The sequence below is a fragment of the Engystomops pustulosus genome, chromosome 5 (assembly GCF_040894005.1).
Source record: "Engystomops pustulosus chromosome 5, aEngPut4.maternal, whole genome shotgun sequence".
In the NCBI taxonomy this organism is placed as follows: Eukaryota; Metazoa; Chordata; class Amphibia; order Anura; family Leptodactylidae; genus Engystomops; species Engystomops pustulosus.
Window position 1 is genome coordinate 46090030 of NC_092415.1, and position 15008 is coordinate 46105037.

Genomic DNA, 15008 nt, shown 5'->3' on the forward strand with positions numbered 1-15008 from the left:
AGGGGTATGGAGGGTATATGGAGGACATATTAAAAGAATTAGATTTAATTTTGTCTTGAAAAGAGAGAACTAAGGGGGGACATGATAAATTTATATATATATTTATGAATGGAACATACAAAAAAAAAAAAGGAACATTGTTCCAGGTTAAATTACAAAAGAAAAGGGGGGCACTGTCTCTGTCTGAAGAAAACAAGGTTTAATCTCTAAAGGAAACAAGGCTTCTATACTATAAGGCTATATTCACACTGCCGTTGCCCGAACGTACCGTACCGTAGCGGGCAACGGCAGTGCACGGGGAGAGGAGGAGGAGGTGAGCGCAGCTCACCCCCGCCCCTCTCCATAGGAATTAACGGCGCACTGCGCCGTACTATGGAGGAGGATAGGACAGGTCCTATCTTTTTCCTGGTACGGAGCGGTACGGTGCCGCACGTGTGCCCATTGACGTCTATGGAGGACGTATATCGGCCGTATATACGTCCTCCATACGCCAGTGTGAATGTAGCCCAAGAACTGCAAATATGTGGAATAGCCTGCCTTAGGAGCTGGTCACAGCAGGGACAGCAGAGAGCTTCAAGAAGGGAACAGATTCTTATGTTATAATTATTTCTCTTACATCCCTGCCTTGGTTGAACTTGATCGACATAGGGTATAAACTATTTATACATACATACATACATACATACATACACACGCACTTTATACATGGTTATTTTTTGTTGGTATGTTTTCAATAAAGAAATTTAAAAAAGAAGAAACCACTCCCATGGACCTCAGTTGAGGTCTATGGCCACAAAGGTGCAGTAAGGCACATCACAAAATGCTATTAAACAAAGCAGAGGATCTCACACAAAATGGCAGCCCCCATAATCATGGACAGAAAATAGAAAAACAATTTCTGATGTTCTGCCATCCGATAATATAAAAATACTGAATACCTTCCAACACCTTAATGTGTTAACGAGCAGAATTTATTACAAGGCTTTATCTCTTGCGTTACTTCGGGTGCTGAAGATTCTTTGATCCGCTTGGATATGTCTGTACATAGAGGGATCTCATTCACATCCAAGAAAGTAAACAAGGACCATGGGGGAACAGCCTCCTCTGGGTCCCCCTCATTTGAGCCGCGCAGCATTGGACGGCTGAACTCGCCACCAGAGCTTTGTTTCCTAATTAACAGGACTGATATGTTTTCACCTTTAAAGGCCTTACAGCTCCCCAGAGCAATCAATCTACTGCGGCTCAATTACTGCAGCGGGCTCAGGCCGCAGCGGCTGCAGCGGGCGGAGGGCCATATGAATATGCATGGGCTCTAAGTGGGTGATCGAATCATCATAGAGGGGTCACGAGAATTTGCAGCAAAATAATGAAAGGAATTAATCATCTCACATTTTCGTCAAGCACTGGGGGAAAGCGAGTGCATTTTTCCAGGCGTGCCGTTAGGACGGACGGAGAGGAAGGGGGGGACCTGGCAACGAGCCAACCGTGAATTGATTCACAATCCTCCGAAATGGAAGTTTTTAATTTTCAAATAAAAAAAAAGGGGGGGGGGGGGGGAGGATTGAGTAGAAAAAAAAAATCCTGGGCTTACGATTAACATACCAATTATCGCGATGGCCTAACAAACCGTGCTAATTGAAAACGGCGGTCAAAAGCTGCACAAATCCAAGCAGCTGGGATCCCGTATGGGGTGTTCAGTCGCTCACATTAAGTAAAACATTAAACAGAGCCATGAAATCCCGAAAATGTGTTATGATAACTTCATGTAAACAAGCACTTAACAACTGGCACATGGAGGGAAGCATTACCGCTGCGCAGCTTCCTCCCGCCTCCATTTTAGGGGGGGATCAGTTAAATTAAAACCAAGGGGCTCAGTTTATTTTAGGTCTATGAGAAATTATATGCTGATTTATGGCTGCACAAACCTCGTACTGTACGGGTGACAGCGCCAAGAAAGGATTACTGTAACTTTACAGCAATATACCATTTAGACGCAATTACCCACAAATAAACTTCAGACAATTCCAATTTTCAATGGCTGCCATCAAAAATGACACGGACGCGGGTTCTTTTAAACAAACCCAGCTTTGTGAGGTGAATGAGGAGCAGATGAATCCCCGTGCAGCACTTGGGCTGCGGATCCAGATGTTTGGAATCACATGCACCACTTATTCCAACATACCTCAACATTCCCCTACTGTTCAGCGCTATATATTCAATCTTTCAACACGCATCAAGTTAGATTACAAGAATCCATGTCTCCGTGTGCACTGGGTCTGGCTTCATGCTCCTGCCTACTATTCCACTTGGCGAGAGGAAAAAACCCAATTTGTTACATGCTTCCTGGGCTGCACATTTTGGCTCAAGAGGAGAGAACACCAAGCTGGCACAGAGGAGGCCTAGAAACCAGAGCTGCCAGGACACAGACACTTCCGAAGTGTTCTTAAAGGGGAACTGCACATATTCATGACTAAGATGCTGTATATCCCAGTATATAGTAGTCAGACTTCAGGTGCAGGCTACAACCACAATACTGTAGTCACAATGCCAGAGCAATGCCATAGCAATACAAGAGCTCTGGGTAGCCCTGGGAAGTCGGCTGAATTTCTGCTTTTAGGCCAGGTAGGTATGTATATTACACCTTTACTATAAATGTGTTGTCCAGGTATTAGCAATATAAAGAATAGGCCATCAATTGTACATAGTGATGAGCAGTTTAGCCATTTGCAACACTCCCATACCAATAACTGGTGCAGGAGCCAGCAGGACCCAATCAATTATTGGGAAAGAGTCCCTCTTCTCTGAATCGCGTGGGACCCAGCAGTTGGACCCTCACTAATCACCTTGTTATCCCCCATCCACATGATAGGGGGCAACTTCAAACCCTTTAACCCATCTATCACCAAATTATCCCCCCTGATCCAACTGGTGGTGCCAATAGGATGTCATGACAGCCGGGGGCCTAGTGAATGACTCTAGAGCTACATAGTAATACAGCATACACGTGACTATAGCTGTGTATTGTACATACAATCAGGGAGCATCATCACATTTTTAAAACCCTTCTAAATTTAATAAAAGAAAAGGATTGATCTTAAAAAAAAAAAAATTAAGTGTTGTGAGTACAACCTTCATCACTCTTTGTTCTTCACATTCTGCCCATAACTCTGCTGGGACCTGTAAGTTATGAGCCAATATCAGCGCCAGGTTCAATAAACCTAAGGACCATGGACTAGTGGTTATTAGCTCAGAGACCACCACTTTTTGTTCCAAAAATTAGATTAGCCCCTGATCTAAAAAAAACATCTTTCTCACAAGTGGGAAGAAACTGAAGGTCTCCCTCATAGAGATGAGCAGTCACCATATACACTTATATATATGCTGGTGACTAGTCTACAATACTACAGGGCAGAGGGGATGTGTGTGTGTACAGTACAGGGCTGCCCATACAGCCGGCTAAAGCTCAGCCTTGGATGCCGTTCACGAGTCACCTCCAGCTGCTAATGGGGGTTGTGGGTTTGACCTATACTAATGTCATTTTTCCTTTCTGTGTAAGAACAAATAGTAGACGAGTGATAAAAATGCCATGAGTAGCCATATAATACATGAGAGCAATATCCTCACAGAAATGAGCTCCGATAATACAGGTCCATACTGAAGCAGAAGGATGTTTGATACCTGGTGCGGAAATGAACATCACAAGACAGAAAATGGAGACGGCATGATTAGTGAGAGGCTGAAATACTAGCGGGAAACTGAAGGCAGATGACAGCCTCATTCATCACCCGCTTTCCCCAAGGTATTATTTATATGGAGCTAGTCTCCTTGGGAATGGCTCATACCCACCTTATAACACCAGCTCCCTCCAGAGCCGATCAAAAATTATTTCAATCTCCACGTCCTCTCCTGTCACCTCTAACTGTGCCTCAATATTTGGGCATCTGGTGTCCAACATGATTTTACAGGATCCCGGCAGACGACCCACCGGCTGCCGCACCTAGCTGTAGCCTCGCATGTAATATATCACATAAAATGAAAGATGGGAGGAGGAGGAGGAGAATTGCATATTCATCTGCCTGGAGGAAAATAACTCACAAGCTTATAAATAACACCTGTATATAGAGGACATCTAATATACAAGCAATTCATCCATTAGAAGACATAAACAGCCAACTACATACATATACACGCAATAATGGGGCAGTACAGGGGGAGTACTATGTGGTCTGTGTACATGGCCTCCGGATTGGGAATTGATCCCATAGTTATTCCTGGCATCCAGTGTCTTAGTTTGGACTCCGAATGTCACTCTCCGCTCCGTTTACATTGTTCCTAATGTGCATAAAACCGCTAGGCCAAACAAGGCCTAAGGAGGGTCCACTCTCACAGAGTTTAGGGGACAATCCATAAAATTCAGTCCAAGTTATCTGCAGAATACATGGGGTGTATGTGCATAAATAACTATAAAATGCCACATAAATAAATGATCAGATCAATTATGCAAGGAAACTTGGGAATGTCACCGCTTGTCGGTCAGAGGCACGGCAAACATTGCGAGATTCCAGGTGTTATACTGCCACCTTGTGGAAAAGATGAGTGAATGAAAGACATTTAACTCTATAAGAAAACTCAATTTTAAGGGGTTGCCTGCCGTAAGCAGTTTCTTTCTATAAGAACCCCTTGCTGTAATTACAGGTGTGGGTCCCGGTCAGCTGCATTGTGAGCGACAGTTGCAGTGACAGTTTCTGGCCACTATAGGCAGATGGAACCAAGTGCTTTCGTCTTCTGTGTTTACGTCAGGCAGAACAGCTGATTGATGCTTGGTCCGGGTGTCAACCTTCCACCATATTATTGGGCAAAGCCATCTACGTGATCGGTGTAAGACTGGTTCAAACAATAAAAAACTGGGAAAACCTTGCCATGAATATATATAATCTACACAAATCGCTGGATCAAGAACAATATTTACTCAACCAAACCGTGATAACACTGCCGTAGAAGTAAGATGGCAGCTGAGGGAACTTGGTACATAAAAAGCATTTTTTCGGGTTGAAAAAACATGGCTACCCTCTTGCACAAACTGTGCCCCAAAGGACCACCTTACTATAATTAATTGTGTTGTGATACAAGCTCTGCCCATGGTCAAGCATGGAGCGGTTTTAGGAAGAAAGCTGCCATATTTTTAATACCACGGACAACCCCTTTAAACAGCAGTGACCTCCAGTGCATGGAACGTTCCTAGATGCAGTGACCCCTGTACCATATCACACAGCTGCTAGGGGTAGCAATCTCCAGGAAAACCCCCCCGCCGCTTGTGCTCAAGTGATAAATCTGTGATGGGTGAGAAGATGTATCTCCATTATTAGGGAAGTGCTAATTAATCTTCAGCTGTCATGTTGATGGGGGACCCCGCTAAGCTGCCTGACTTTCCACATTCCTTCCCAAGCCTCTCTTGTAGAAGGAGAAGGGGGAAAAATGAAAAAGGTAAGGAAGCGGAAAGTTTCTGAGCACCTAATTAATGGGATGCCACTTGCAATTAAGCAGAACTCTGGTTAATTATTTCTGCAATTTCAAATATCTAAATTTATATTTTGCCCGGTGAAGTATTTCATCCTAACTTGATCTTGGCGACACAGTCTTCCCCCAGGCAGAATTAAAGGGACAAGTTATATGAAACCCTCCTAAACAGTTCATCACCTGAGCCCCCACAAGTCTTTCCAACCAGAGATCCCCAGTCTGTAAGACGGGCCTAGAACAGGTGTACACGACAAACCGACTGACGGATAATCCATCAGACACGTGGAGCGAGCTTGTCAGAACAAACTCACTGGTGTGCAGCTAACCTAAAGCCGCTGCTACTACTTCTAGTCATGTCATTTCAGGGATACAAGGCAAAGATCATACTGATTGACAATACAAAAGGGGGAGATTTAGGCCCCTTCCACACTTGCGTTGCAGATCACGTCAGAATTTGATCAGGGTGCGATCAGGTTTTGGTCAGTGAAAAACTGACATTTTGCATCAGAGTTCAAACAGTTTTCAGTCAGAGTTTGTTCAGTGTCTCAGTTTTTCACACACATTTTCAATGCAATTTCAATGCGTTTTTCACGCACAGATAACACGCATGAAATGGACTCAGGACTGAGCTCTATCTTTTCTATGGCAATTAATGTGTGAAAAACACATTGCAAGTGTCTCAGAGTGCAATGCGTTTTTGATGCGTCTCCATAGACTTGTATGGTGCGTTTTTCACATGTGTGACTTGCAAAAGTAGAGCATGCTGAGAGTTAAACGCGCGTTAAAAAAATGCAAGTCTGAAAAAGCCCATTGATTACAATGGGTCAGGGTGCAATGCAAGTTCTGTGCGTCAAAAGCACGTGCAGAAAATGTGTGTGGAAAACGCAAGTGTGAAAGGGGCCTTATCAGATGCAACTGAAAGCAGAACTTTTCTATTTGCCCATGGAAACCAATCAATCAGAGCTCAGTTTTCATTTTCTCACAGCAGTTTATAAAACTAAAGCTGAACTCTGATTGGTTTCTAAGGGCAACTAGAAGAGATTACATTTCCCTCATAGAGTTAGATTATTAATTACATTGTTTCCCATAATTCTTTCCTGTATTTCTTCAGGTCAATGATAGTTGTCAGAGGAGCCGATTTATTCCAACAGGAGAGGAAGGAATAAGAGAGGGATGGGAAGCAGATTATTATACGTAAAATGCAGCTTTTGGCCGTGGATCTCAGATTGTAAGCTCTTGTTTGTATACGTACGATAATCTGTAAAGTGTCGCAGTATATGATGACGATGTAGAAATAAAGATTTTATAACTGTAAAATGCATAATATTAGGTAAAAGGTACCACCCCCTTGCGATTCACTTCTAAATATGCGGCACTCCCTACTATAGGACACCATTGTCTATCACCACCTGAGGATTCAGATCTGGATATGGCTCTTATCTAGATTCTGGTTCCCTCTAATACCAGACACAACCCTTAGACATGATGGGTGCTATTTTTGTTCTTTTTTTAGCTTACATAACCCAGTCAAAACTTCTGCCATACATAGTCAGCCCTCTGCTAGACCGGCTGTGCAAAGAACTAATAGCCTCAGGGGGGACAAGTGAAATGTAGGCCAGGATGTCTGTGGTGTAGTAGAGGAGACGAGCCGCCTATATGGTGACCCAGCACATACCCGACGATGAGACTCATTTTTGCCGCTGCCTTAGGGAACCCAGTCTGTGCATTGTTTTGGTGTCACAAGGTGAAATGACAGCTATGTAGATATGGGACTCCTTACAGAAGACCAGGAACACTAAAATATTGCATCTAACAACCAAAAATGGAGACATTGCAGCAGATTTACAAATTCTACGAAACCAGTCTAGGCCAATTGATCACAGAGTCTGATGTATTTTGGTCTCATTATATACCAACTTTTAGTTTGCCAACATAGAAATAATAAGAAGATACCACAGTCACAGTGCCTGGATCTATGAGTAAGTGTCCCTGGTTTATCATAATGGATTTTGATGGTAGATTTCCTTTCATGAATGCCAGGGGATTAGCGAGCACAGCTATCTCCGGCACTCCCATTCACTATCTATGAAAGGCCCAGAGATAGCCGAGCGCGGTTCTCAGTAATTTGCGACACTCCCATACTACTGAATGGAGCGACAGGTGCTCTAATGCTGTGCGGTAAAGTGTACTTATTGTATGTGTTATACTCTGATAACTTTGTGATAGATTACTGAATTACCTCCTCCACGTTTGAAGCAGTCTTTGCAGAGGTTTCCATGAAAATTAGACCATGTTCTCTGGCAAATGCTTCCCCTTCTTCCTTTTTTACTTCTCTCCTTGATTCTAAGTCACTGCGGGAAAAAGTTTACGTGTCAGAAAGAGATTTACAAAAAGCACATCCTGAAAGCTGCAGAAGGCTCAAAAATGGAAGCAAATAGAAAGTGGGAAAATAAGTGTTCTAAGAGATGGTGTACACCACTGTGAGCATTGCCTTCCTGCATTCATCTCTACTTAAAGGGGTTTTCCCATCTGGGCATTCACATGTACTTTAATTCATTTGCTATATGTAAACATTTCTTCAATTGGATGTTATTAAAAAAAAAAATGTTCCTGTGTGAAGATAATTGCTCAGAAATGTATCCATGTTGTCCCTTAGTACCTAGATATGACCACCCCGCAACTCTGGCAGCGGTGGCCTAACATGCGCTATTGTGCCCTGCCTGACCATCTTGGATACAGCGTTCATTACCACAGGACGGCTGTGAGATATGCAGTATCTCCGAGAAATTACATATAAAAAAAACTTTTGTTTCTTTGTGCAATCCCTCCAGCAGAGGTGGTCGTATCCAAGGACACAGTCTTGTTTCTATGACAAATTATCTTCACACAGTTACATTTTTTTAAATAACATTTTATTGAAGAAATGCATATAAATGGCAGATTAATGAAACTGAATGTGACTGCCCAGAGGAGAATACCCCTTCAACGATAAGAGCCAGGCACAGATGGAACACTTGTAACCCTAGCTCAGAAACTTCTTTAAAGGGGTTGTCCACTTTCAGCAGATAGTTGTAGAGTGTTGCAACATTACACTACAACACTTACAGCAGATAGTTACACAACTTTTCAATACACTTTCAGTTTAACTTCCTTGTGTGTTCTAAAGATCTCCGCTTGCTGTCATTCTATACCACGGGTCCGGAATCTTTTTGGATAAGAGAGCCATGAACGTCAAATATTTTAAAATGTGTACGCCTCCCCTATTAGATCGGTAGCCCCAGCACATGCCCCCCAGTAGGTACGTAGCCTCTCATCTCTTCAGCACTCCCTATGACCCAGACGCAGTTGCCTAAAGCAACAACGGCAGCAGAACCTGGGCCACAGGCAGCCATTACTATTTATTAAAGAACCTGCTGCTTGCGAACCGAATACCGCCATCAAGAAGGCCGTCCTGTGGATAATAACCCGTCCCTCCCTGGTCATGTGATGTCACACAGGTGCACGGCTCTTTATATAAACAAAGCTCTGATTACTCAGAGATATAACAAGCCATGCACCTGTGTGACATCACATGACTATGGCCAGGTTATTATCCACAGGAAGCACACAATGAAACTTCCTATAAAATGACAGCAAGCAGAGATCTAGAAAATAGGGAGGAATTGATAGAAAAAATAGTGGAATATTGTATAAATTGTCATTACACAAACAATATCAATTATTTGCTTAAATCCTTTAATCCACATAAATAAAAACTCAGTTAGGCACGTGCCTCCCCTGCCTGTGCGGTCAGTACCACTTCTGCTCACCATAGAGGATTACTAAAATGTCTCGCACAAGAAACCACAGACTTCAAAATGCATGCATTACAAATCTATGAAAAATACTCCAAGCCCCACATATCTACTTGGTCTCAGGAGACCTCAGCACCAGGGATCAATGTGATGTCTGAAGAGCTTCGCTTTCTTAGAAGATACTTATCAATAGCCTAAGGGAGGACGGCGATTATATGGCGCCTTTCCATCAAAATTACAAAACTAGTATTTCAAGTGTGATAATGTTGTGCCTATACATAAATGTGATATCATAACCACTTATGTATTTTCATGGTACAAAAATGTAAAACATAAATAGTGTGGTATTAATCCTTACTCATAAGGTCATGAGGGTTGCAAGCCAGACCGACCCCATTTTGTTTCATATGGGAATCTTGACTATACAGCACAGTGAATCAATTAGAGGTATACAGTGTGTATGCAAAGTATTCAGACACCCTTACATTTTTTTTTTTGTTTTATTGCAGCCAATTGGTAAGATCAAAACAGTTATTTTTGCTGCAGAAGAGGCCTTTCAGGGCAAAGTTTTCTTACCTCCCTGACTACGGGAGGGTCAGCTTTACATTCAATGCATGTTTAGACACAATAGGTTCAAGTTTACCTTTTATTGGCAATGAGCATGATCACCATGTTAGAGTAATATATATAAATGATATTACAGTATCCTGCTGTGGATTGACTCTCCGTTTCTATACTTGAAACATGAACAACAAGCAGCTTTCCCACCAGTGACAATTTATATGTACTGTAAGAGGTTCCTCAGTTCCTCTGATTCAGACTTACAACATACAACTGCACACCGGCTCCTCTTATTTCATCAAAACTTTAGCTATGTCTCGGTTCATCTTAATATAATCATTTCATCATAATAAATGTTGTCCCTTAGAAACTAGATGGCCTCCTCGGATACGACCACCCCACACTCATTACATTAAAATGTTATCTCTATCTTGTTTCATCTTGTTGTTACATACAAATGGGTTTTGGTACCTCCATAACTTTATACCAAGTTCCAAGCAGTCCTTCAAAGTCCATAAATATGATCTAGTATTTTCATGGTTTCCTGTACTGGCTGGCGGTGAGCATAGCGCACGGCTGTTGTGACATTTTGTAGGTGCGCTATGCTCACTTGGACGCCAGTACATGTGGAAACAATGAAAATACTATATCATATTTATGGACTTTGAAGGACTGTTAGGGACTTGGTATAAAATTAGGAAGGTAGCAGCAGCCATTTGTATGTAATAACAAGATGAACCAAGATAAAGATAAAGTTTTGATGTAATAAGATGAGCCGGTGTGCAGTTGCAAATCGTTGTCTCGACTAAAAAGCTCTTAACTTCTATTGATGCAAAATACTAAACAAAATCTCAGCCTCTGGAACCATGGCCAGATCTGCGCCTTGCCACAATTCTGAGCTCCTTGGGCAGTTTCTTAGAACTCATGATTCTTATGTGCTCTGACATGCACTGTGAGGTCTTCTATAGACAGTTTTGTGCCTTTCCTAATCAAGTCAAATCAGTTTAATTAAACACATCTGGACTCCAATGAAGGAGTAGAACCATCTCGAGGAGGATCAGAAGGAAATTTACAGCACGTAAGTTAAATACAAGTATCACAGCAAAGGGTATAAAAACTTGTTTAATAAATTACCAAATATCTACATTTTGTTTTTTTCTGTCAAGATGGGTTGCAGAGAGTACAATAATGAGCAAAGAAAGAACTTTTTTGATCTTATCAATTGGCTGAAATTAAGCAAAGAGTGAAAAATTCAAAGGGTTATGAATACTTTCTGTACCCACTGTATGTCAGGGAATCTTTATATATGTCCATCTATGGGAGATTAAATATGCAAATAGGTTTTCCAGGATGTTAAAAGATGGCTGCCAAGTTTTCTTGATCCCAATGTATTTGCATATCTAATTTCCCAGAATCCCCAGTGGCGCATGAATGGCTTGAAATCTTTGCCTTGAAAGGCCTCCTCTGCAGGAATGTAAAGTCTTCCTTCTTGCCTAATCTTATCTCTGGGAGGGTCAGCTTTACATTCAATGGATGTTTAGATACAGTAGAAGCAGTTTACCTTTTATTGGCAATGAGCATGATCACCATGTTAGAGTTTGAGTGCTGACGGGCGTCTTCCAGCCAGGTAGTCAGGTGATTGAATGTGTCTCTCCTAGGTACAAACACACAATGACATGGTGAGATGGGCCCAGCTTTTCATTCATGAGACTGATATACATTACTAGCCTGTGGCAGCTAGTCCGACTTATTATGCAGGCTGTGAACCATGAAACCTACAATGAGTGTATAACTCTAGATGCCTGCGGGCACACATATTTCAGCACTGTCCTTTTGCAGGGAGTTTAAACCCGACTCCAAGGGTATTTATGGGTTAGTCAGTCTTCTAGGGAATTAACCCCTGTGAGCATAAAAATGGGAAATTTAGACTGTGTGCCCCGTAATGAAATGGGCTGACATGAATGATAATGTAAGGCACTGGCGATATTGCTGTCGCTTTATAAATAATGGTAGATAATGAGAAGAGCGTTTTAGGTCTCGTTCAAATACACCCTGGTCTTTGTTCAGAGACGTACATCTAAATGATATTACAGTATCCTGCTGTTGATTGACTCTCCGTTTCTATACTTGAAACATTAACAACAAGCAGCTTTCCCACCAGTGACAATTTATATGTACTGTAAGAGGTTCCTCAGTCCTCTGTGATTCAGACTTACAACATAAAACTGCACACCGGCCAGTCTTCTTTCATCCAAACTTTATCTTTATTCATTTCTTTATTACTTTATTCTTTAATGGGTTCTGGTACCTTCATAACTTTATACCAAGTCCCAAGCAGTCCTTCAAAGTCCCTAATTAAGATACAGTATTGTCCTGGCGAGCATAGCACATGACTGCTTAGTAGGAGTGGCTCAGCCGTGCGCCATGCTCACCTGGACACCAGTATAAAGTTATGGAGGTACCAGAACCGATTTTTATGTTATAACGAGATGAAACAAGATAAAGATAAAGTTTTGACGAGCCGGCATGCAGTTTCATGTTGTAAGTCCACTCTCTGTTTTCACAGGCTTACATGTTTTTGGCTGGACTTAAAAGCTCTTCTATTGATGCAAAATACCATACAAAATCTCAGCCAAGTAATGGGGAAGCCAAATTAAAACTTCAATTAGACAAAAAAAAAAATCTGTATGATCTGTATGACACGGGAAAAATCTTACCTTGTAATATCATAAACTAATAAAGCACCGGCTGCACCTCTGTAGTATGACCTTGTGATGGAGCGAAAAGATTCCTGTCCGGCCTGGAAGAAAACACAAGAATAGTCATCCATAACTGAGGGAACGTTCAGATCCGAAACAGGAGAGGGGAAAAAAAACAAACAAAAAACAAACAAAAGTCTCCTTTTTAAGGACCAAAAAGTCCAGAGAGTTTATAAGCGCTCCAGTATCTCTAATACAGACACCTTCACGCTGGTTGGGCAGGAGGATCAAGACCATAAAACTTAATGGACAGAACAATACAGACTGCGCTGGTGGAATTTTACATAACCTTTTACTTTACATTTTTGTGGTTTGCCTGCCCAATGTTAAGGTGACTTCCAGTATATAAAAGTGCTCTGGTGTGTGGGTTCATAGAATACATCATAAAAATTACTGACCTGTGCTATATGCACATTAATGCCATCACCAGCAACTGCATAACTAATACAACCTGTTGCAGGTTGTAGACCACTTTGCCATTACCTTTTTTTAAATAGCCAAATTGCACATTAAAAATATACATGAAACCAAAAGATGTGAATGGAGAGTGCACAATTTTTGGGTGAACAATACCTGGTCCTTGTTTAAAGCGGTTATTGTGAATACAAAAGATAGGAATAGAGGAGCAAGACAACTTGAAGGCCTAGTGATCTGGGAGTATGGGCGATCCGTGACTGGCATACTCTGCGTACCAGTGGGACACGGGCACTTCACTTACAAAGAACATGTCTAATGCAGCAATACTAGATGCCCCCTATACTGATCACAGGGCGCCCGAGCAGTTAGACCAGACTTCACCCTCACTGGGCTGCGGGGGAGCTCCTAGTATGTGACTGAATGCCACCAGATACTGTCCCAATGCCAGCTAAATTAGCAAAAGTTACTTGCCCCCATGTATTCAGGGTTGAAAGTTTCCCTTTTCTACGTTGAAGGAGGACACCCACCCGTCCGTGCCCCTCACTGCCCCAAGGTTCAGCTGGAAATCCATCTTTACTATCCTGTTGTCTTGATGTTAAATCAGTCACCCGGAAAATATCTCCCGTACCTGACATATAAATATAAAGAACTCCCAGCACTTGCCCCTATAATTCACTATTTTATGTGGCGGTGCTGACATTTTACAGTAGTCTCCCTCTTCCTCTGTGCCCGGAGGAGATGGCACCCGATAGGTGGGGGACAGGTAGCGGCTTATAGAGCCTTCTGCTTTCTATTTGTTTCTAGGAACAGGCGGCCCTTCCCTGGCAATCCCTGACATCCCAATTTACTGAATGGCTTCACAATACATGAATCATTATTAGAAGACAGAAAGGACTCCTAGCAACTGAGCTCACAAGACAAATCTGAAAGGAAGCAAATAACCCGGAGCAGCGCATTTCTATTCAATAACCTGCTCCCTGGGGCAGCTGTTGACACTGGAATAAATAAAGCCCATTGTAAATAAATGATGAATGACATCTTTACGCCCACCATCTGCTGGTGTAAAGGTTGTTGGAAGGCCAAGGATGCAGATTTTATCCCTTCTATCGGAAGCAGCCGAGGCTTTCAGCAGTCCCCAGACTTAATGTTGTCACTTTTCTCCTTTTAATCTGTTTAGGCAAAGAAAGGAGCTGGGATCCGACGACAGCCCGGATTGTTCTGATGGTCACTGGTGCACATCACTTTAATAGATTTAGTCTTCTAAAGACACTGGACACCCCACCCAGATGTGACTGGAAGCTCATCCTTCGATGAGTCACATAATGGAGTTATTATAAGGAATATATCGCACTCCCACAAATTATGAGAATGGGGGTCGCTATAAAAGATACAAATCTGTGCATTTGGCCTCATGAGAAACAGAAAGACAAAAGGTGTGACTATATGTCCCAGCAAGTAATAGGTGAAGGCTATGTCCAGAACATAGCTGCCATCTTGAAAGAAGGCATATTGGATCAGTATTTTAAAGTGTTAAGGTGGTCATGTTGCATAAGACGACCAGATTGTCTTCCACCATCAGATTCGCAATATCTCTTGTGGCTCAAAAGTTTGCATGACCCGTTATTCATGGTGCAGAACACAGAATGGAAGGTGTTGGACCCACATGACATGTGGAGAATCTGTTGAAAACGTTTGAACCACAAGAGATGCTGCAGATCGGATCACAATGATCAATTTCAGAAAGAATTCTGCTCTGTGATTCTACATGACTACCATCCATTGGAATAGCTTCTTCTTTATCCAATATAAGCTAAAAGATAGACCCCCCCTGACCCATTACTTGCCGGGGTATTCAAATAAGTCTCATAGTAGTGAACGTAGGGGTCATGTATCTTATATGTATTAGGAGGAACATGGACTTATAGGAAGAGGAAGACCATAGATGTTTTGTGACTTCTAC

The 15008-nt window shown here is 42.2% G+C and overlaps 1 protein-coding gene across 1 annotated transcript in view; it reads right to left on the bottom strand.

Annotated features, from left to right (window-relative positions):
• Positions 1-15008, bottom strand: part of RAB2A (RAB2A, member RAS oncogene family) — a 47817-nt gene that overhangs the window by 13990 nt on the left and 18819 nt on the right. The window contains exons 4-6 of the mRNA XM_072151841.1: positions 12590-12672; positions 11434-11526; positions 7757-7868 (exon numbers count right to left, since the gene is read on the bottom strand). Of these exons, the coding sequence (XP_072007942.1) occupies positions 7757-7868; positions 11434-11526; positions 12590-12672 (288 nt within the window). The remainder of the gene's footprint in view (positions 1-7756; positions 7869-11433; positions 11527-12589; positions 12673-15008) is intronic.